At 41.1% G+C, this 22,044-nt stretch overlaps 2 protein-coding genes across 3 annotated transcripts; one reads left to right on the forward strand and one right to left on the reverse strand.

The window, feature by feature from the left end:
- Nucleotides 1-618: 618 nt before the first annotated feature.
- On the reverse strand, nt 619-15,560 carry LOC127641083 (ADP-ribosylation factor-like protein 8A). Its single transcript, XM_052123851.1, has 8 exons — nt 15,335-15,560; nt 14,807-15,090; nt 10,291-10,371; nt 9,538-9,611; nt 9,281-9,374; nt 9,123-9,190; nt 5,861-5,931; nt 619-5,705 (listed from the first exon to the last, which is right to left on the reverse strand). Exons 2-8 carry the CDS (start codon nt 14,927-14,929, stop codon nt 5,656-5,658), a joined length of 561 nt encoding a protein of 186 aa, XP_051979811.1. The 5' UTR covers nt 14,930-15,090; nt 15,335-15,560; the 3' UTR covers nt 619-5,655.
- A 443-nt stretch (nt 15,561-16,003) lies between these two features.
- c50h6orf89 (chromosome 50 C6orf89 homolog) lies at nt 16,004-21,393 on the forward strand. Of its 2 annotated transcripts, none has more exons than XM_052124003.1 (8): nt 16,004-16,726; nt 17,149-17,538; nt 18,379-18,544; nt 18,621-18,769; nt 18,875-18,999; nt 19,237-19,372; nt 19,953-20,076; nt 20,229-21,393. In XM_052124003.1, exons 2-8 carry the CDS (start codon nt 17,350-17,352, stop codon nt 20,309-20,311), a joined length of 972 nt encoding a protein of 323 aa, XP_051979963.1. In that variant the 5' UTR covers nt 16,004-16,726; nt 17,149-17,349; the 3' UTR covers nt 20,312-21,393. The 2 variants fall into 2 exon arrangements, with proteins under 2 accessions (XP_051979963.1, XP_051979962.1); XM_052124002.1 differs by lacking the exon at nt 16,004-16,726 and adding an exon at nt 16,792-16,945.
- Nucleotides 21,394-22,044: the final 651 nt, after the last annotated feature.

Genomic DNA, 22,044 nt, shown 5'->3' on the forward strand with positions numbered 1-22,044 from the left:
TGTAGTTCATTATAGTTCCCCCATGAAAAACAATAAGTACACAGTCTTGCATCTTTGTCTTTATGTACGATTTTTTATTATTTTTTTGCCTCAAAAACGAAGTTTGTGATGTTCTCCTCGGAGCTGGCTGGTTTGGTTCATGGCGCACAACTCTTTAATGGAGAATTTTACTAAAAGTTTATGGAAGAAATGAACAGGGAAAATACATCCGGAACCAAGATGGCTGAAAACGTGTGCGGGCACTGTTGCGCTCGTGAGTCAGATCAGGTTTGTGGTAAACATTAGTTGAAGATACGTGGAGGTGTTGTTCTAAAACATAAATCACACACAGTAATACTTCAAATGTACATTTAAATGTTGCCGTGAACAGCTCTATTATTAAAGTAGCTTTAAACACGTCGGCAGTTTCACTAACTAGCTCAAATACAAATATATATCAACTTTATACAACCACAACAAACATTCTGTAAACACTAGCAGGGTTTCTTTTTATAGCTTTTCAAACCTGTGCATAGTCTGTACATTTAGGCCACGCCCACACTAATATATTTCCTTTTGAAAGTTTCGTGACGTCATCGTTTTTTCAAAGTAACGTTTTCGAAAGTCTCCGTTTTGAAAGCAGAAAAAGCAGCTTGCGGAAAGTTTGAAATGGTATTAGTGTGGGCGTGGCCTTAATTGAAACATTTAATTAAAATTGTAGCGAAAATACTTTATACAAAATGTAAACTTAAAAGCAAAGTTTAGAACTACTAACGTTAGTTTACTTCAGTAACAAATGTGTGTCAGCAGCGTGTAATTTACCACGACCATCCAACATTTCAGATAAGTCATCTTTGGTTGGGGGGGATTTTCTCCCCAATTTGGAATGGCCAATTCCAGATGCGCTCTAATGGTGCGTTCACAATACAACGCGAAGCGAGTGTTTCATGTTGCGCGATTACATACAAAGTCAATGCAATGAAGCGAATGGCGCGACTCAAACATGTGAAATCGCTTAATTTCATTTTTCAACGATTAATTCGAAATTTCAACTAGAGTGAAAAATCTACATGACGCATTGTCGCGAAAGCCTATCAGCATTGAGATTGTCCGGATGTCACTGATGTAGTAGCAGAAGAAATCTGGAAAAGATTGTTGTAGCGGTGTGTCGTACATGTGCAGAGACCGGACGAATAAAGACATCACTTGGAGGAAAGTGAGCGAGGAAGTTGCGCGTGAAAATATGCGCGTCTACTTGATTCCAGTGATTGGTTGAACTTTACTATGAACCACGTCGTAGAAGCCCCGCCTCCTGTCCTTTTCCGGAAGAAGCGGGAATATTCGCAGGTTCGCGTTACTCACGAGTTTAAACACAAATTTATAATCCAGCGTTGTATGTGAACGCATCATTAAATCCTCAAGGTGTTGTAGTGACTCGCCTCAATCCGGATGGTGGAGGATGAATCTCAGTTGCCTCCGCGTCTGAGACCGTCAATCTGCGCATCTTATCACGTGACTTGTTGAGCGTGTTACCATGGAAACATGGCGCGTGTGAAGGCATCCACGCACAACTCACCACACGCCCCACCGAGAGCGAGAACCACATTATAGTGACCACGAGGAGGTTACCCCATGTGACTCTACCCTCCCTAGCAACCAGGCCAATTTGGTAGCTAAGGAGACCTGGCTGGAGTCACTCAGCACACCCAGGTGTGATAGTCAGCATCAATATTCGCCGAGCGACCCAGACCCCCACATAAGTAATCTTTGACTCATATTATTTAAAATTTGTGAATGAAACTAACCAACTAAAGACTCGATTGAGCGCTCAAGACTCGCCAAACATAAAATGATGACACTGGAGTCAGTTATACATTCATAAACATTTCCAACGATTGGCACAAACGATCCAAATATGTGTTCAGTACATCAGTTATCCTTTTGTTGGGCTTCAGGGAATGTTCTCGATGTTGCTCCGAGTGTGTGTTTTGTGTGTGGCAGCTTTGAGACACTATTTGTATTGTTCCACCATTAAAAGACTAACGCTGTGTCTGTTTGAGAGTTTCGGAATCGCCGTGGAAACCCTCCGCGACTGTATTTGTGGTTTGATAGCTCGTCAGATCTGCTCCAGCTCTCTGCGGGTCCAGCGGAACTGGGCCTGTCCGAGACCCATCACAACGCCGTGGGGTTCAACATCCCGTCCACATGAGCAGGAAGACCACTTGCTCGGCTGTCATGATTCTCACTGTCCCGTCCGTCCTGTTGGACATCCGGCACGTTAAGGCACACTGTGAGGGCTGCCATGACGACCAGTGTACTCTGACCTCTGCCCTTCTCACATCCTACCAGCGGAGGAACACAAAACACACAAGAGCCAGACTCAGGCGGGCCGGTCCAAAAACAACAGCAGTTGGGAGTCTGACTGGTCCCATTGAACTGGACTGAATGAATGTTCTGAAACAAAGAGCCGATGAACTCTCTGAAAGCAACAGAGTCGTGTAATACTGAGCTAATTATATTTTCCATCCCCTAAAATCTTCCTTGGGACAGCTGAACAAAGTAAAACATGTTACATACACCGTTTGAACTTTAATACTTCAAGTTTAGAGTCTCGTTTAATCCTTCACTCTGACTCAAGGAAAGTAAATCTGTGTGTCTGAGAGGGAAATGATTTAATCTTCATTTTGAAATAATCTGTAAATAACAATATGAAGTACAGTTATCACCGGCGGGATGAGAGGAGAAATACAGTATAGAGGAAAGACGTTCTGTAATGAGCATTATTGGGTTTGGTCCGTTCAGACGCTGATTAACTTCAGTTTAATGATACAGTTATTATGGCAACCGGTTCCATCCCATAATGAGTCATGCAAGGGGACGCCGGGGTGATATCACCTCATTCCCCAAGCGAACACTTAAACTGAGTTTAAAATAAACATGAATTATGAATACATAAAGAACATCGTGCAGTTGTAGTTCGTGACAGATTTACACCCTAACGTAAAAAAACTACTTCATTAAAACAAAGTCGCGTTCTTACAGTGACTACATGACTGTTACTTTTAATCACCAAAAGTTTGCGAATTTTGTTACGTCAAAGTTGATTTCGATATGTGACTGACACACACACACACACACTTTCACACTCTCACACACACACTTTCACACACACACACACGCTCTCTCTCACACACGCACACACTTTCACACTCACACACACACACACTCTCACACTCACACACACTTTCACACCCTCACTTACACACACACACACACACACACACACACTCACACTCACACTCACACTCTCTCTCGCACACACACACACTGTTTGTTCAAATTGCTGAGAACATGAGTAAGATTTTCTTTAAATATTATTATTATTATCATAGGATGCTGTAACACTGAGGGCAATTTCTTTTGGTTTAAGTTGCGATATAAACAATCCAGTTCAAAAACACTGTGAAAATATAAACAGTACAAATATGGCAAAAATAACAGAAAGCAAATATACATGAATAATCCAACAGTGGCCAATCAAACGCCCACACATGTGACTCAATGAAATTGTCTGTAAACGAAACAATTCAGCAAGAAAAATAATAAAATGTCTCTCCCAAATATGAACAAAGTTTAGTAGGGGTGTAACGGTTTATCGTGTTTCAAAACTGTGCCGATGTGCATTGTGGAGACGGGACGGTTGTTACAATTTTATTTACAATTATTTTAGCGGCTCTTCAATCCAATACGTGTAACTTCCTACACCTACATAACACGGCATACACATGGCAATCACTGCATCGCTGTGTGCATTGCACTCTAGCAGCCACAGGTGTTGTACCTGTACTATGAGTTCGGCTGAACGTGACCCCAGGATGCTGAACCGCGAGTTCAGCATCGAGAACCGAACCGCGAGTTCAACATCGAGAACCGAACCGCGAGTTCAGCATCGAGAACCGAACCGCGAGTTCAGCATCGAGAACCGAACCGCGAGTTCAGCATCGAGAACCGCGAGTTCAGCATCGAGAACTGAACCGCGAGTTCAGCATCAAGAACCGAACCGGGAGTTCAGCATCGAGAATCGAACCGGGAGTTCAGCATCGAGAACCGCGAGTTCAGCATCGAGAATCGAACCGCGAGTTCAGCATCGAGAACCGAACCGCAAGTTCATCATCCCGAACCGCGAGTTCAGCATCGAGAACTGAACCGCGAGTTCAGCATCAAGAACCGAACCGGGAGTTCAGCATCGAGAACCGAACCGCGAGTTCAGCATCAAGAACCGAACCGGGAGTTCAGCATCGAGAATCGAACCGCGAGTTCAGCATCGAGAACCGCGAGTTCAGCATCGAGAACCGAACCGGGAGTTCAGCATCGAGAATCGAACCGCGAGTTCATCATCCCGAACCGCGAGTTCAGCATCGAGAACCGAACCGCGAGATGAGTGAACCGTTACACCCCTAACCTTTAGAGATAACGAAGACGAACTCAAAAGCATTGTGAAGAAACACTGAATTTCAGCAAGAGATACTCTGAATATTTCATATATCTGCCGATTTTAACTAATAACACGAGCAACATGAGAACATTTAAAGTTTAATGCACAATTATGAGCAGGACTTTGCAATGCTGCAAAAATAAAAGCCAAACGACCAACCAAATGTCCTGTGACTCGTCGCTTGTTGCAGCTGGTTAAGACGAAAACTCTGACTTGGAAGCGTATAGCTTTTATTGCGTCACCCCGTTTGGACACCGTGTTAAAGCCAAAGTATCCCTTGGTATTCTGTATGCCGGTTTGTCCCGCGAGACGGAACGGCACATTCATCTGCGACTCAGTGGTATTGAAACAAAAAGAGAAACTTTCTCAAAGACCCAACAACTGTTGCAAAGACACAAACTCTTGCTTGATTGAATTGCGAGTGTAGTAATAAACTCAAAGCAGCTTCGTCTGATGCGGTTACTGTATTGCATCTTGTCGGGTATCAAATCCGTCCAACGCATATAACATCGTCAAAGCACTGATGCGTTCTAAACAGACCTTCTTAAAGCTCAATTTACACCATCATAGGAACAGTTACTATGGCAACCCACGGATGTCATTTGACACCACGCTGTAACCACAGCGACTCATTAACACTCCAGACCAACGGCAGAGGAAACTACCATGGTAATCATTCACACACATAAAAGCCTTCACAAATATGATAACAAAAACGATTTCATTCTGCTGATAAAATTACAGACAACTTCTTAATGCTACAAGTCAGATAAAAGCAAGTCACGTGACCTTGATGCCCACAGAATGATGTCACAGTTGTGATGATGATGATGATGATGCCAGGCTGTAAGAATGATGTCATAACTGTACAGGGTCTCCAAAGCCACCCTGATAATCACCTGACTGCAGCGCATCGAGCGTTTGTTCTGATAGATGAGCGTCAGGGGTCAAGAGGTCTGACTGACTGGATGTGATGTCTGAGCAAACCACGCAAAACGACATTCACACTTAATTATGAACCGTAAAAAAACACATTCAAGTAAAAAAAAAAAAAACTTGAAACAAATAATATCTATTAGTTTATAAGAACAGAGGAGGGGCGGATGTTTGTTTAGAACGAAATCAAGAGCGCCTTAAATACAGTTGATCACATGATGCTGTTCCTCCAATCAGACGCCTCCTCAGCTCCGCCTGGTTCGTGAGTGTTGGATCAGCCACTGTAGTGTGATGTCTAGAACAGAGAAGCACAGCCAGAATCATAAAACACCCCAACGTAATCAATGCAACAGTTATCGTGGAATAAAGACGAAAACGTGCGCTATAAAAGAGCATTACTAACAGATTATCACAGCTACACATGCATTGTTAAACCAACGAGTGTCTTACCAATGTTGTCCTTCTCCTTACAGGAAATGGAGTAACAGCAGATCTCTCTGTCCTGAATGGCCGACAAATTCCTGTAGATCAGACACATCTCAGATCAGATCTTAGAATCATCTCAGACGGTATCCGTCGAGTGGCAAAGAAAGAAAAACGTTCCTTTTAAAATAAATGAAGCACTCTAAATAAATGCAACTCTCTCGGTGCGTGGCTGTTGTGCTTGATGGTTAACGCTCTCGCTCTCTGATGCGTCCCTTTTAGGTCTCCCTCAGCAAGCGACTGGGGTGAATGAACTTGAATTGGGGAATACCTCCGGGCCGAGCTCCGCCCTACCCGGAACTACAGTCGCCAAGGCTACAGGTACCGCCTCCCTCCATAGTTTGAGGAGGTTGAGGTGGTAGGTTTGACGTGCCCCTCCCTTATCTGTTCGCCTAAGATCTCCGACTCGTCGTGTGACCTCAAAGGGTCCTTGCCACTTGGCGAGTAATTTGGAGTTCGAGGTGGGCAGTTTCACAAGCACTTTACCTCCCTGTGCAAATTCCGTCATACAGTCGCCGTTGGCGTTCTTGTGCTTGGAGCAAATTCTCCTGTGTAAACTGCCCCAAAGTGTGAGTTATTCTCTAAGGTCAAGAACGTATTGAATTTGAGTTTTACTATTCGAAGGTCCTTCCTCACAAGCTTCCCATATGACGTCAAGCATGGAGCGTGGCCGACGCCCATACAGCAGCTCAACGGGGACAACCCGGTGGAGGCTTGTGGGACCTCTCTTACTGCAAACAGCAGGGGTTCGAGTCACTTATCCCAGATTTTAGCATCTTCGCGTATGAACTTGCGAATCATGTTTTTTAAGGTCTTATTAAATCGTTTGACCACCCCATCGGTTTGCGGGTGGTAAACACTGGTGCAAATCGACTTAATGCCTAATAATTCATATAGGTCGCGAAGTGTCGCTATAACGAGGAACAGGTGTTAGGGATAATTGTGAACCAGGTGAGCGAGGTTTACCGCTCTCTCTCTCCCGCAGACCGACAAATGACCACGCCCCCATGCCACGGTGGATTTCATCGTTGACGATTTGACCCGGTCCTGGATTATTACGTCGCTTTCATATCAACAGGTACGTAAATGCAAACTACTCGGGAGCAGTCTTACTTAATGTCAAAGGCGTAGATTTAGGTAGGGATGGCTGGGACATGCCCCTACCATCTATAAGATAATCGGACATGTCCCGACCAATATTTAGACATATATGCCACATGGAGAACACTATGGCACGAGCATTTATCGGGGAACATTTAAAAAAAAAAAATCGACCTGTCAGGGGATCGGACACACTGAAGATTAACTCTCCTTACACTGATAGACGTTATTTAACACTTTAACAATGCTTTAACATTAACACTTTAATGCTTTAACAATCAGCGTGAGAAACTGTAGTTGATTATTACAAAACTGAAAGGAACACTACTCTCACCCATGGTAACTAAAAAATAAAGCATAAAATGACATGATGAACATTAAATGTAACTATAACCCCAATTGATTTTAAATGTTAATGAATAACACCCCCCAACCAGTCCCCAAAACCTGCACAGACCAACCTCATTACTTATGCAAACACAACAGCCAATAGCAAGTCTCCGAGCAAAACCCACAACAGGCCCCAGTCAAAGCAGCGCATAAACGGTGTCACATGGCACCTGTTCAGGATGCCACAATCGCAGTCATCAGTGATTAATTAGGAATTGGTAAATGAACAAATTAGGAATGTTAGAGCAATGCAGGATATATCAAATTACCTTGAGGTAGGCTGTAATTGTAATGCATTTATCCATAAATTTTACAAAGATGTGAGGAGCAGAATATATGCTTCTGGCATGTGTGTTTTCCTATGACATCATTGGCATGTGTCGAAACATTTTTTAAGTGGTGTAAGTGTAATTTGTTTAATGCTAAATAATGCCACTTCATGATATACTTTTCTCAATGTAGAGCTTGTTGAAAACAATCAAACCATTAATCTTATGTTCATGGCATTGCATTTCACTGCTACATTATTAAACAAGTTTATGGCATATGGCATTGCCCCTCTATCTCATGCAGCCATTGGTCAGTTCTAAACAATGCAAATAAACAGGTTAATATTTAATATGGTGAGGAAAAGAAATAGGAAATGAGATATGTTATATTACTGTAAGAAACAATGTTATTTTGCCTATATAACAACCAGCTTTCAAACCAAACCTACGCCCTTGTTTAATGTAATCGGGATTAGATCGCCCTCTACAGCTCAAGAGATGCAAAGAATTTAGCAGAACTTAGCGCTGTCTGTGTGCCGTTAGAAAAGCATAACTAGCCCTCTTACGTGAATAGAAACCAGTCAGAATTTTCATGGGTTTGAGTATCATTATATGCAATGTTGGGTTAGTTACTCAACAATAGTTGCACATTACAAATGACTTATTTTCTTCTTTAATCCCCTTTTTCTCCCCACAGTTGGAACGCCCAATTCCCACTACTTAGTAGGTCCTTGTGGTGGCGCGGTTACTCGCCTCAATCTGGGTGGTGGTGGACGAATCTCAGTTGCGTCCGCTTCTGAGACTGTCAATCGGCGCATCTGATCACGTGACTCGTTGTGCATGACACCGCGGAGACTCACAGCACGTGGAGGCTCATGCTACTCTCCACGAACCACACACAACTCACCACACGCCCCATTGAGAGAACCACTAATCACCACCACGAGGAGGTTACCCCATGTGACTCTAGCCTCCCTAGCAACCGGGCCAATTTGGTTGCTATGGAGACCTGGCTGGAGTCAATCAGCATGTCCTGGATTCAAACTCACGACTCCAGGTGTGATAGCGTCAATACTCACTGAGATACCCAGATGCTGCCCAAATTACTTTAAAATTGTATTCAGATTATTTTACTAATTGATCACATTACTAATTACTTGTGAGTTACTTTTAAGTTTAGAATTTAAGTAACTGTAATTGTAATCAGATTACACCCAACACTGGATATGTGATTTAAGAATGTGCAATTATCTTAGACAACTCAGTCCAGATATTCAAATCAAATCCACGCATGCGTTTGAAGAACCGAATTATCTAGAGAGGTATTATCACAAAGAGATGCTCTAATATACGTCATGTCACCTCAGACATATCGAGTGATCGACGAAGAACTGACCCCACATCTCAGAAACAACAGACGCGTCTCAGAACCGATCTCAACTCACAAACACAACCTTGTCAGAACTCACATCCTCTCGATCAGTTCCTTTTCGTCCAGAGCGCCAGGAAGATCTCGCTTATTGCCCAAAACAAGAACCTGAGTGAAGACAGCAAATGTAGATGTAGATGTGACCAAATGTTTGACTGCTAGTTTACGGTGAACATGATATACGTTGTCCGTACTCACAGGAATGCCCTGCAGCTGTGGTTTATCTAACAAGTTGTGGAGTTCATTCTTGGACGCCTCGATCTTCTCTGGGTCAGCTGCGTCAACCATATACCTGAATGTCAGACCGATGGATAGGAGAGTTAATCTACATCTGTTCGTTGTGTTAGTCATATTACAAACAATTTACAAAACCAATGCATGACATCATAATGTCGTGCAGTAACACGTGTAACAACATAATGAGATTTTGCAGTTGTTCATCATAAGAAACTCACACTATAGCGCTGACCCCACGACAGTACCGCTCCCACATACTCCTGAAGCGCGGCTGTCCTCCGATATCCCACAACTACAACACAAACACACGTGGATGATTCCTCTGGCACTTTACATGAACATGAGAGCAAAAAACTGCAAAAAGGGAGGTGATTAACCTTCAGAGAATGCTGTTCGTCCATCACAGGAGATCAAACGATTATTATAAGAGCTGCTATATGTTGCATATGCAATGCAAACTCTCTGTTTAATTCAATTAATGAAATTTATTGGGTATTGGCCTTAATGGGTAATGGGGTTTGCAAGTAACATGGTTGCATATCATAGCCAAAGTATACTTTGAGTCCATGTGATGCAAGTATCGTCATCAGCACAGAACATGCAGGCAGGCCAATGTGTCGACGACACGCAAAGATATAATCTGCAGCACTTTTCATGTTACTGTTTCTTTAAGATAAATCGCTTCTAATACGCTTTGGATAAAAGTGTCTGCTAAATGAAAAAAGAAAGACATATTTGAAATCTATGGGTAATGCTAAAGGTAAAGTTTGTTTGATCTTTTTTCCTTACAATAACTTGAGAAACATGTGGATGAGTTTGTCGATTGCACTCAGATGAATGGGCCAATACAGTATGATGTGGAAAGTTCCCAAATGATGTCACTTCCTTTGTGTCATAACTGAATAGAATGTTCTGCATTTTGGCAAGTTAACAATGAAAATGTTTTCTGATATTCTGAAACCCCTACTGACCTTAATGGTGACGTTACCCTTGGTGATTTTACGCATGTTGAAGCCGACCGTAGGGATCATATCCTCACTGAACTGTCCCGACTGGAGAGAGAAAGAGAGAGAGAGTTTCACACATGGGAAAACTCCAACACTGTTGTTCAGGATGTGATGTCATAATTTGTCATCTAAGATGGATCCAGTTTGGCCCTGAACCGTGAACATCTCTACAGCCCAGAGCAAGTGCTGATGTGATTTACAGTCCCTAAACCAATGAATTTATACACCAACGACCTTCCTGACAGTGTGTTTGTTGTGCTGGTTGAATACTCATCAGTTGTTCAAAAAACAAAACAAAAACATATTGGACAGAATACCTGATGCTCATTGGTTGAGAAACACTATACGTTTTTGATTGACAGCTATCAAAATGATATCAGATACTGGACAAGATCTTTCTGATGTATCTGATACATTGTGTCTGATCTGATGATGCTGTATCCGATGCATTGTGTCTGATCTGATGACGCTGTATCTGATACATTGTATCTGATACATTGTGTCTGATCTGATGATGCTGTATCTGATACATTGTGTCTGATCTGATGATGCTGTATCCGATGCATTGTGTCTGATCTGATGATGCTGTATCTGATACATTGTGTCTGATCTGATGATGCTGTATCTGATACATTGTGTCTGATCTGATGACGCTGTATCTGATACATTGTGTCTGATCTGATGATGCTGTATCTGATGCATTGTGTCTGATCTGATGATGCTGTATCCGATGCATTGTGTCTGATCTGATGATGCTGTATCTGATACATTGTGTCTGATCTGATGATGCTGTATCTGATACATTGTGTCTGATCTGATGACGCTGTATCTGATACATTGTGTCTGATCTGATGATGCTGTATCTGAAGCATTGTGTCTGATCTGATGATGCTGTATCTGATGCATTGTGTCTGATCTGATGATGCTGTATCTGATACATTGTGTCTGATCTGATGACGCTGTATCTGATACATTGTGTCTGATCTGATGATGCTGTATCTGATACATTGTGTCTGATCTGATGATGCTGTATCCGATGCATTGTGTCTGATATGATGATGCTGTATCTGATACATTGTGTCTGATATGATGACGCTGTATCCGATGCATTGTGTCTGATATGATGATGCTGTATCTGATACATTGTGTCTGATCAGATGATGCTGTATCCGATGCATTGTGTCTGATCTGATGATGCTGTATCTGATACATTGTGTCTGATCTGATGATGCTGTATCCGATGCATTGTGTCTGATCTGATGACGCTGTATCTGATACATTGTATCTGATACATTGTGTCTGATCTGATGATGCTGTATCTGATACATTGTGTCTGATCTGATGATGCTGTATCCGATGCATTGTGTCTGATCTGATGACGCTGTATCTGATACATTGTGTCTGATCTGATGATGCTGTATCTGATACATTGTGTCTGATCTGATGATGCTGTATCCGATGCATTGTGTCTGATATGATGACGCTGTATCCGATGCATTGTGTCTGATATGATGATGCTGTATCCGATGCATTGTGTCTGATCTGATGACGCTGTATCTGATACATTGTGTCTGATCTGATGACGCTGTATCTGATACATTGTGTCTGATCTGATGATGCTGTATCCGATGCATTGTGTCTGATCTGATGACGCTGTATCTGATACATTGTGTCTGATCTGATGATGCTGTATCTGATGACGCTTTTTATGATACATTGTGTCTGATCTGATGACGCTGTATCTGATACATTTTGTCTGATCTGATGACGCTGTATCTGATACATTGTGTTTGATCTGATGACGTTGTATCTGATGCATTGTGTCTGATCTGATGAGGTTGTATCTGATACATAGTGTCTGATCTGATGACGCTGTATCTGATACATTGTGTTTGATCTGATGACGTTGTATCTGATGCATTGTGTCTGATCTGATGAGGTTGTATCTGATGCATTGTGTCTGATCTGATGACGCTGTATCTGAAGCATTGTGTCTGATCTGATGACGCTGTATCTGATGCATTGTGTCTGATCTGATGACGCTGTATCTGATACATTGTGTCTGATCTGATGACGCTGTATCTGATACATTGTGTCTGATCTGATGACGCTGTATCTGATACATTGTGTCTGATCTGATGACGCTGTATCTGACGCATTGTGTCTGATCTGATGACGCTGTATCTGACGCATTGTGTCTGATCTGATGACGCTGTATCTGATACATTGTGTCTGATCTGATGATGCTGTATCTGATGACGCTTTTTATGATACATTGTGTCTGATCTGATGACGCTGTATCTGATACATTTTGTCTGATCTGATGACGCTGTATCTGATACATTGTGTTTGATCTGATGACGTTGTATCTGATGCATTGTGTCTGATCTGATGAGGTTGTATCTGATACATAGTGTCTGATCTGATGACGCTGTATCTGATACATTGTGTTTGATCTGATGACGCTTGTATCTGATGCATTGTGTCTGATCTGATGAGGTTGTATCTGATGCATTGTGTCTGATCTGATGACGCTGTATCTGAAGCATTGTGTCTGATCTGATGACGCTGTATCTGATGCATTGTGTCTGATCTGATGACGCTGTATCTGATACATTGTGTCTGATCTGATGACGCTGTATCTGATACATTGTGTCTGATCTGATGACGCTGTATCTGATACATTGTGTCTGATCTGATGACGCTGTATCTGACGCATTGTGTCTGATCTGATGACGCTGTATCTGACGCATTGTGTCTGATCTGATGACGCTGTATCTGATGCATTGTGTCTGATCTGATGACGCTGTATCTGACGCATTGTGTCTGATCTGATGAAGTTGTATCTGACGCATTGTGTCTGATCTGATGACGCTGTATCTGAAGCATTGTGTCTGATCTGATGAGGTTGTATCTGATGCATTGTGTCTGATCTGATGAGGTTGTATCTGATACATTGTGTCTGATCTGATGAGGTTGTATCTGATACATTGTGTCTGATCTGATGATGCTGTGTTTGATACATAGTGTCTGATCTGATGACGCTGTATCTGATACATTGTGTCTGATCTGATGAGGTTGTATCTGATACATTGTGTCTGATCTGATGAGGTTGTATCTGATACATTGTGTCTGATCTGATGAGGTTGTATCTGATACATTGTGTCTGATCTGATGATGCTGTGTTTGATACATAGTGTCTGATCTGATGACGCTGTATATGATGCATTGTGTCTGATCTGATGAGGTTGTATCTGATACATTGTGTCTGATCTGATGATGCTGTATATGATGCATTGTGTCTGATCTGATGAGGTTGTATCTGATACATTGTGTCTGATCTGATGAGGTTGTATCTGATACATTGTGTCTGATCTGATGAGGTTGTATCTGATACATTGTGTCTGATCTGATGATGCTGTGTTTGATACATAGTGTCTGATCTGATGACGCTGTATATGATGCATTGTGTCTGATCTGATGAGGTTGTATCTGATACATTGTGTCAGATCTGATGAGGTTGTATCTGATACATTGTGTCTGATCTGATGAGGTTGTATCTGATGCATTGTGTCTGATCTGATGATGCTGTGTTTGATACATAGTGTCTGATCTGATGACGCTGTGTTTGATACATAGTGTCTGATCTGATGACGCTGTATATGATACATTGTGTCTGATCTGATGACGCTGTGTTTGATACATAGTGTCTGATCTGATGACGCTGTATATGATGCATTGTGTCTGATCTGATGATGCTGTGTTTGATACATAGTGTCTGATCTGATGACGCTGTATATGATGCATTGTGTCAGATCTGATGAGGTTGTATCTGATACATTGTGTCTGATCTGATGAGGTTGTATCTGATACATTGTGTCAGATCTGATGAGGTTGTATCTGATACATTGTGTCAGATCTGATGAGGTTGTATCTGATACATTGTGTCTGATCTGATGAGGTTGTATCTGATACATTGTGTCTGATCTGATGAGGTTGTATCTGATACATTGTGTCTGATCTGATGAGGTTGTATCTGATACATTGTGTCAGATCTGATGAGGTTGTATCTGATACATTGTGTCTGATCTGATGAGGTTGTATCTGATACATTGTGTCAGATCTGATGAGGTTGTATCTGATACATTGTGTCAGATCTGATGAGGTTGTATCTGATACATTGTGTCTGATCAGATGATGCTGAATCTGATACATGTCAGATCTGATGACGCTGTATATGATGCATTGTGTCAGATCTGACGAGGTTGTATCTGATACATTGTGTCAGATCTGATGATGCTGTGTTTGATACATAGTGTCTGATCTGATGCAGTATATGATACATTTTATTTGTTCAAATGATGCTGTATCTGATATGTTTTGTCTGATCGCGATGTAACAGGATCGTGGGGTGAATGATAAGACCAGTTAGTCGACTGAGGCCTATAATGAAATGAGACACAGGAAACAGCTTGATTACCGCAATCACGTTGACGAATGTGGTTTTTCCCGAGTACTGCAGGCCGACCAGCGTCAGCTCCATCTCCTCCTTCCAGAATAACGCTTTGAACCAGTCCAGCAGCTTGTTAAATAACGCGATCATGATGAACGGCGCTTAGATCGGGAGCAGGTTCGGGTGCAGGTTCGGGCTGTCGGATCTGCTCTTCACGGCTAGTCCTTCCTCATTGGGTGGGGTTTCACATCCATGCACAGCTGATCCAAACAATGCGGGACACGCTCCCTCCCAGCACGCATGTGCGCCCCCTGGTGGAGGCACGCCGGTGACGTCAAGGCAACAACAAGAGAAAGCAAAAAAATATACATACTGAATTTGTGCCCCTCAGGAAAATAAAAACATGACACTTCTGTCAAATAAACCACTATTTAAATAAAAAATGTCCTCTAAAATTAATTGGTAGAGGCACAGGAGAATGTAAAGTGATGTAGGGATTTCAGTCCATTTTTTTTAGTTAACCCAAATATTTTAATTCTCTCATCATTTACTCACCCTCATGCCAACCCAGATGTTTATTGTGAAGTGCTATTGAAAGGACTGTCTGAACAACCTGTGTAAAGTCTGATTCACTAGAATGATTCAGACTAATTATTTTAGTGAATTACAAACATGTGTGAATCAGTCAGCTGACTTACTTCCTGACTCTCATGTCAAGTCCGCGGTGGTATGTGTGTTAAAGGGACAGTACATACAAAAATTTTAATTCTCTCATAATTTCCTCACCCTCATGCCATCCCAGATGTGTTTGACTTTATTTCTTCTGCAGAACACAAATGGAGATTTTTAGAAGAATATTTCAGCTCTGTAGGTCCATACAATGCAAGTGAATGGTGACCAGAACTTTGAAGGTCCAAAAAGCACATAAAGGCAGCATAAAACTAATCCATCCGACTCCAGTGGTATAATCCATGTCTTCAGAAGTGATATAATTGGTGTGGGTGAGAAACAGATCAATATTTAAGTCCTTTCTTACTGTAAATCTCCACTTTCACTTTTGTTTTTAGCAATTCATATTCTTTGTGCATATCGCCACCTACTGGACAGGGAGGAGATTTATAGTATTGTTTGGACCTAATAGCTGAAATATACTTCTAAAAATCTTCATTTGTGTTCAGCAGAAGAATAAATGTCATGCACATCTGGGATGACATGAGGGTGAGTAAATGATGAGAGAATTTTCATTTTTGGTTGAACTATCCCTGGTTGTTAAAGCACTAATAGCCTTAAGAACTTAATTTGAGTTTAAAGTAAATTATAATGTACAGTCACCGGTTTCTATAGCAAAATAAACCCTTGCAGCGTGATCAGGACCCCAACACAAAACCGTCTGAATGTACATTATTCTGCTTATTACACGTTTACTTGCCAAATACGCAAATAAATATACATGAAACATTTATAACAGTTGAAATTATTTGATTGGCTTACGTGTAGAGATCGCAGAGTGATAGAAAAGATGACTCGCAATACCCGGATGTGCGGTTGTTATTTAGAAATATCAGACCACTAGATGGCGCCAATGACTATTGCGAAAAGATAATTCCAGAGACTTATTTGAAAACACATTATAATATACATCCTTAACAACAACAAATACAACAACAATATTAAAAGGATAATTTGTTTATAATAAAAACAAAAGTTCTTTGTGATTTATGTAGCTATACACATACAAATAGAATAACATCTTTGACTGATAAGTTTCTGCCATGCTGTAAGCACGTTGAATGAATGTTTTAGGGTTTATTTTAAGTTAATATTTAAACGGAAGAAGGTTTGATAAGAGTTCATCCGTATGTTTATCGGGTTTTTAAAGCTTCCTTCTCATAACGGCACTTCCGGCTGTTTTTCCTCCACGAACAAACTAAAAATGGAAAGAAATCTGTAAGAGAAACCGAAGTATTTTTTTGTCGATGTATATATATGAATGTGAAATAATTAAGGTTATATTTTGATGTGTTGAATCTGCTGATGTGAATGTGCTGGTGAGGGTGTTTCGTGGTTCATGCAGTGCGAGCAGTGTTAGCATGAATGTTTAGAGTGAAATAACTCAATAAACTGCTGAAAATCAACATCAGATCAATAAATTGATCAGATGTGACGGTAAGATAATTATTGATGTTTACTGAGGAGTGTTTGTGTAGATAGAGGCACATAAACGTGTTGTTTAGACTGTTTAAGCGAAAGCTGCTAGTCAGTGCTAGTATGAGGAAGATTCGACTAATATTTCTCTGCTTGTTTATGAGTGATTGTGACTATGTTATTATGAATGATTTCTCACGATGTAATTTTGAAATTTGTTACAGGATTCACCGATCATGAAGGCAAACGCGTTTTCACGTGATTTGGGATAATAAACAACAATAATAAATAATTTCACGCTCCTAAACTTACAACACACAATTCAAACATTTTATATTCAGACACACGTGGCATGTCCTTCTGTCTTCTACAATCCTGCTGATGAAGATGAGTGCCTGACAGAGCTGTGACACACGACACGCATCATGGGTTCATCTCTCAGTGAACCCTGTATTTATGATAAGTTATCAGAGAGTATAGATATTCTACGGCAGTCCGGTTATCGTTATGGGATGTCCGAGAGAGAGATCGAGAAATTCATCAAGCAGGTTTTAGAGACGAATGAACCTCGACGCGACCCGCCGCAGTTCCCCATCCTCAGAGCCACTGTCAAGGTATGTGTTTTCAATGAAACCATTAAGTGAATGGTTTCAAATTCTGTCATCGTTTACTCACCCTCAAGTTGTCCAAAACCCGGATGACCCTCTGAATATTAATGATCCATGACGTCAATGCTAATCTGTTTTGGTTTGAATACTCCGTTTTCAGTTTCGTTACGATTGAGAGCGTTTTCGAAACGCTACATTTTCGGCAGGGGAAGATTGCGAAATGAACGTAGCAAAATGTATGTGTTTGCTAACGAAAATTGATTAGTATGGACCTATGCACAGCGAAGTTCCGCGGTCAGAGAAGGCGTTGGCGGACGTTGAGTGCATGTAAAAACTAGCAAAAAACAAATCGTCAAGCAGCCTCTTTTTACTGCTGCAATTTATACCCTGGAAAAGTGAAATAAAAAATAACTTGCCGCTAAAATTATATCCTCGTCCATTGCGAATATTCAGTTTTGCTGTGTACGAAGCTCCGCCCACACAAAGCAACTTCCTATTTGTCAACACTGCGAATTTGCCTGTTTAAAGTTCACCAAACTTGAACTCCACACGAAATTCATGAGGGGAAATTCAGTCGCATGGTTCCCCATTGAAATGACTGTCCGCGTAATTGTGCTGTGCCAAGGTTAATGTGACCGCGCCTTCATTTGCAACTTGCGGTGATCCAGTATTGGCTATAAATTAGAAGTACAGAATAAAAAAAATACAAAAATTCTAAATTAATGGATATTTTGCCATTCTGAGATTTTCACCAAGCATGAAGTCGCAGAAGTAAATTTAGCGATTGTTTCTGAGTAACGGAATATCGGGCGCTATATTGATCTATAACTACTGTGTTTTCTTCAGTTTTTAGTTGCTGTTGGAGTTTTGTTGATGGCGGTTTTAGCGTTCACGTACCCGCAAAGCTCCTCCCTCCTTGGGCCGCTGAGCGTGGCGGGACACAACTGGTCGTCTCCGCTCAGTCACGTGCGACTGCTGTCGCTTCCCATCGCGAAGAAATACAACCTGCATGGTAAGACACTCAACACGTTCTGAACACGATTAATACCTGCAGGAACACGCCTGATGTGCGCGTGTATGTGCTGCAGGATTTCATGAGTGGTGGGCGACTGATGTTCTGCAGACAGCGCAGGTGAACTGTTCCACGTGCGCAGACGTGACTGCAGTGCTGGAACTGACCGACAGTCTGAGCGAGTCTGTAGTGATGCACAGAGAAACTCAACCAGTGCTGCTGAAGGTACACGGATCAAATATGGCGACTACGTTTATTTCAAACCTCTGTTGTTTATTAGCGTGATAACCTCTGATGTCTCTGTCTCTCGTGTATGATTGTGTTTGTCAGGGTGGAGAGTCTGTGTCTCAGCGAGTGTCTGAGCTGGAACAGTTTTCCTCTTATAACTCCAGATTCACGAGCGTCTCTCGGCCAGACACATTCATGCAAACACCTGCCAACTTCACTCTGCTCTGGTAATGATGTGAATACTGTTTTCACACTTGATATATTTGTTTAAAGTCAACATGAACTGAAAGAAATTAATTACTGTTGCTAAATGACAAAACCTTAATTGTGAATGTAGGAAAAATGTAGTTTAAAGACAAATATTTAGGCGGTATATACATATAATATCAGTTTACAGGTATCCGGTGAAAGCAACGTATAAGTGTGAGTTTCATTGTGTTTCTGTGTTTTATTCTGTCTCTTAGGAGTTTTTCGTCTAGTCGCAGAGAGACTGTTCTTCAGTGGTTATTTCCTGATGCTGAGCTCTGCCCCCTGCTGGATAATACAGGAACTACACTGCAGCACTGCCAACTGACCGACAACACAAGCTATCAGAGCATGGTCAGTGGAAAAACACTCAGAATACTTTAGCAACAGGCTAAAAACACTCAGAATTTCATAGCAACTGGAAAGCAACATGCTAAAAATCCCTCAGAGCACCTTAGCAACTGCATAGCAACAGGCTAAAAACACTCAGAACACCTTAGCAACTGCATAGCATCAGGCTTAAAATCAATCAGAACACCTTAGCAACTGCATACCAACAGGCCAAATTACTACTCAGAACAACAAAAGAAAAATCACTCAGAACACCTTAGCAACTGCATAGCAACAGGCTAAAAACACTCAGAACACCTAAGCAACAGAGTAGCAACAGGCTAAAAACCACCCAGAACCAAAAACAATCACTCAGATCACCTTAGCAACTGCATAGCCACAAGCTAAAAAAACACTCAGAAAACCTAAGCAACTGCATAGTAACAGGCTAAAACCTCTTAGAACAGCTTATCAATGGAGTAGCAACAGGCTAAAAACTACTCAGAAAATTTTCGCAACTTTCCACAACAACCTAACATTGCGGCAGTGAGTATCGAGTGGACAGTCACCACTCACATCCACTTGTGTGTTGTTGTTGTTGTAGAAAATGCAGGTTCTGGGTTGGCTGGTTGTTGCTGATGGTTCTCCAGTCGTTCGCATTCTTCCTGTTCAACAATGCCAAAAACACTGCAGCTCCTTCAACCTGTGGCTGGAACCAGGAGATATAGGTAACACACACACACACACACACACACACACACACACTCATTAGACCATCTGATGTATATTACACACAAAAACACAAGCTGCATTCTGAAGTAGTTTTGCACATTTTGTAGAGCATCTCGTGTGAGTCACATGTTCTGTCATATTCTTCTAGTGTACGCTGACCCGCGATACTGGCTGATGGAGTTGTTTCCAGGTGAAAGTCAGAACATCGTATGCGACGGTCCAGTACTCTGAGACTCAACGACTCGCATTCCAGTCTCACGACATCACTTCCTGAGAGATTAAAGACACTTGAGACTCAACACAAACACCTACATCCATCCTGAGATCTCACAAACGTCACTTTTTAGAAGAGAATCGATTATTGGCTCTCTCAGCGGAGGAGAACTTTGAGTCTTTAATTACAGGAAGAACCCTCATTGATCAGTGTTCTAACATTGAGATGTTCTTTAGTTCTAACTCTAGTTCTTCTGCTCTCAGGTGTTGAAACAGACAAGCTTCTGTTTGAGTCCAAAAGCACTGAGCTCAAGCAGTCAGCAGCTCACGAGTCTTAGATTAGTTTCTTTGTCTTTCTTTAGATGCTCAAACATGCAGGTGTGATGGATCTGTTGAACTTCTGTGATTTTCAGTGGTGTTTCCTCTAGTTCTCTGATCTTCATGCATGACGTCTCCTGAAAACACGTCCAGGTCACATTTCACCTCCAAAACACAGATGAACATTAGCAATGAACATTAGAAATGAGATTTCGCCATTAACATTATTCTCTCCCAACGTTTTGTGTTCTAAGACTTTTTTCATATTGCAATAATGACAACAATATGTGTTTCATTGACCCGGACGTGTTCTCCGTGTGACTCGTGCATCTGTCTGTCAGTCTCTGATGCCTATACAGATCAGCCAATCAAAGCACTTTAATGTTTGTCATCAGCTGATGATGTCACATCCTGATGGAACTCTTCTTCAGTGCTGTTCCTTCACTGCTCTCCACCAGTCAGAGGCGATTGAATGTGATGTCATTATCATGCAGTGTATGGTGATCAGGTTGTGATGATGTATTTTATTTACGGTTTGAATAACTGAAGTTCAATCATTGTAAATAATGAGAAAAGATGTTTATGTGATTACTACTATATTAATATGATTGAGAGAGATTTATGTTGATTGTGATTTACACAGTAAACAATTGCTGCTGTTCCTAACATGTGTTTTGTGTCTGTAGACGGTTGAGTTATCTGATCAGCACTTAAGAACATGTAGTTGAAGTTAAATTGAGGGTTTGATCCAAATTATATTTGAGACATCAATAACTTCATGTTAAAGCCAGACTGAAATACAAGGTGAGTATTTACTGGATTTATTTTATGGTATAAAAGCTGATCATTAGACTGAGTTTTCTCACTTTAGATGTTCAGCCAACACACAGTCTGTTTTCAGAATTATTCATTCATAAATGTCCCCTTTTATTGCCGGGAAACACCACCACAAATATCTGCATTCCTTTTATTCTCGCAAATGGATCAAATACTTTTTAACTTTATCTGGAAAAAAAAAACCCCATAAAATCAAGAAAAGTCTTCTTGTCTATAAATTATATGAAGGTGGGTTAAAAAAAAAAAAAAAAACACAAATTAAAAAAATTAATTGGCTTAAAACTTTTTTAAAAAAATCAAACAAATATATTCCAGATTGTCCCGTTACTATTTATTTGGAAAATTAGGTGGTTGCACTTTTTTGTTACAATGTCCGTATATTACTGGTATATTACTGGTAAATTATTGGTAAACTTCCCATTGCTTTGGTTATCACAAACACGCATTACTGTACTGGTCACTTCTGTGCAGTTTCTTTCCCAATAGATGTTTTATTTGGAACAATGTTTTCACACAATATTACTTTATAAGTTAAATAAAATTGAACAATATTACTTATAACAACTAGTCGTTGTATGGAGAATTGGTTCTGACAT

The sequence above is a fragment of the Xyrauchen texanus genome, chromosome 50 (genome assembly GCF_025860055.1).
Source record: "Xyrauchen texanus isolate HMW12.3.18 chromosome 50, RBS_HiC_50CHRs, whole genome shotgun sequence".
In the NCBI taxonomy this organism is placed as follows: Eukaryota; Metazoa; Chordata; class Actinopteri; order Cypriniformes; family Catostomidae; genus Xyrauchen; species Xyrauchen texanus.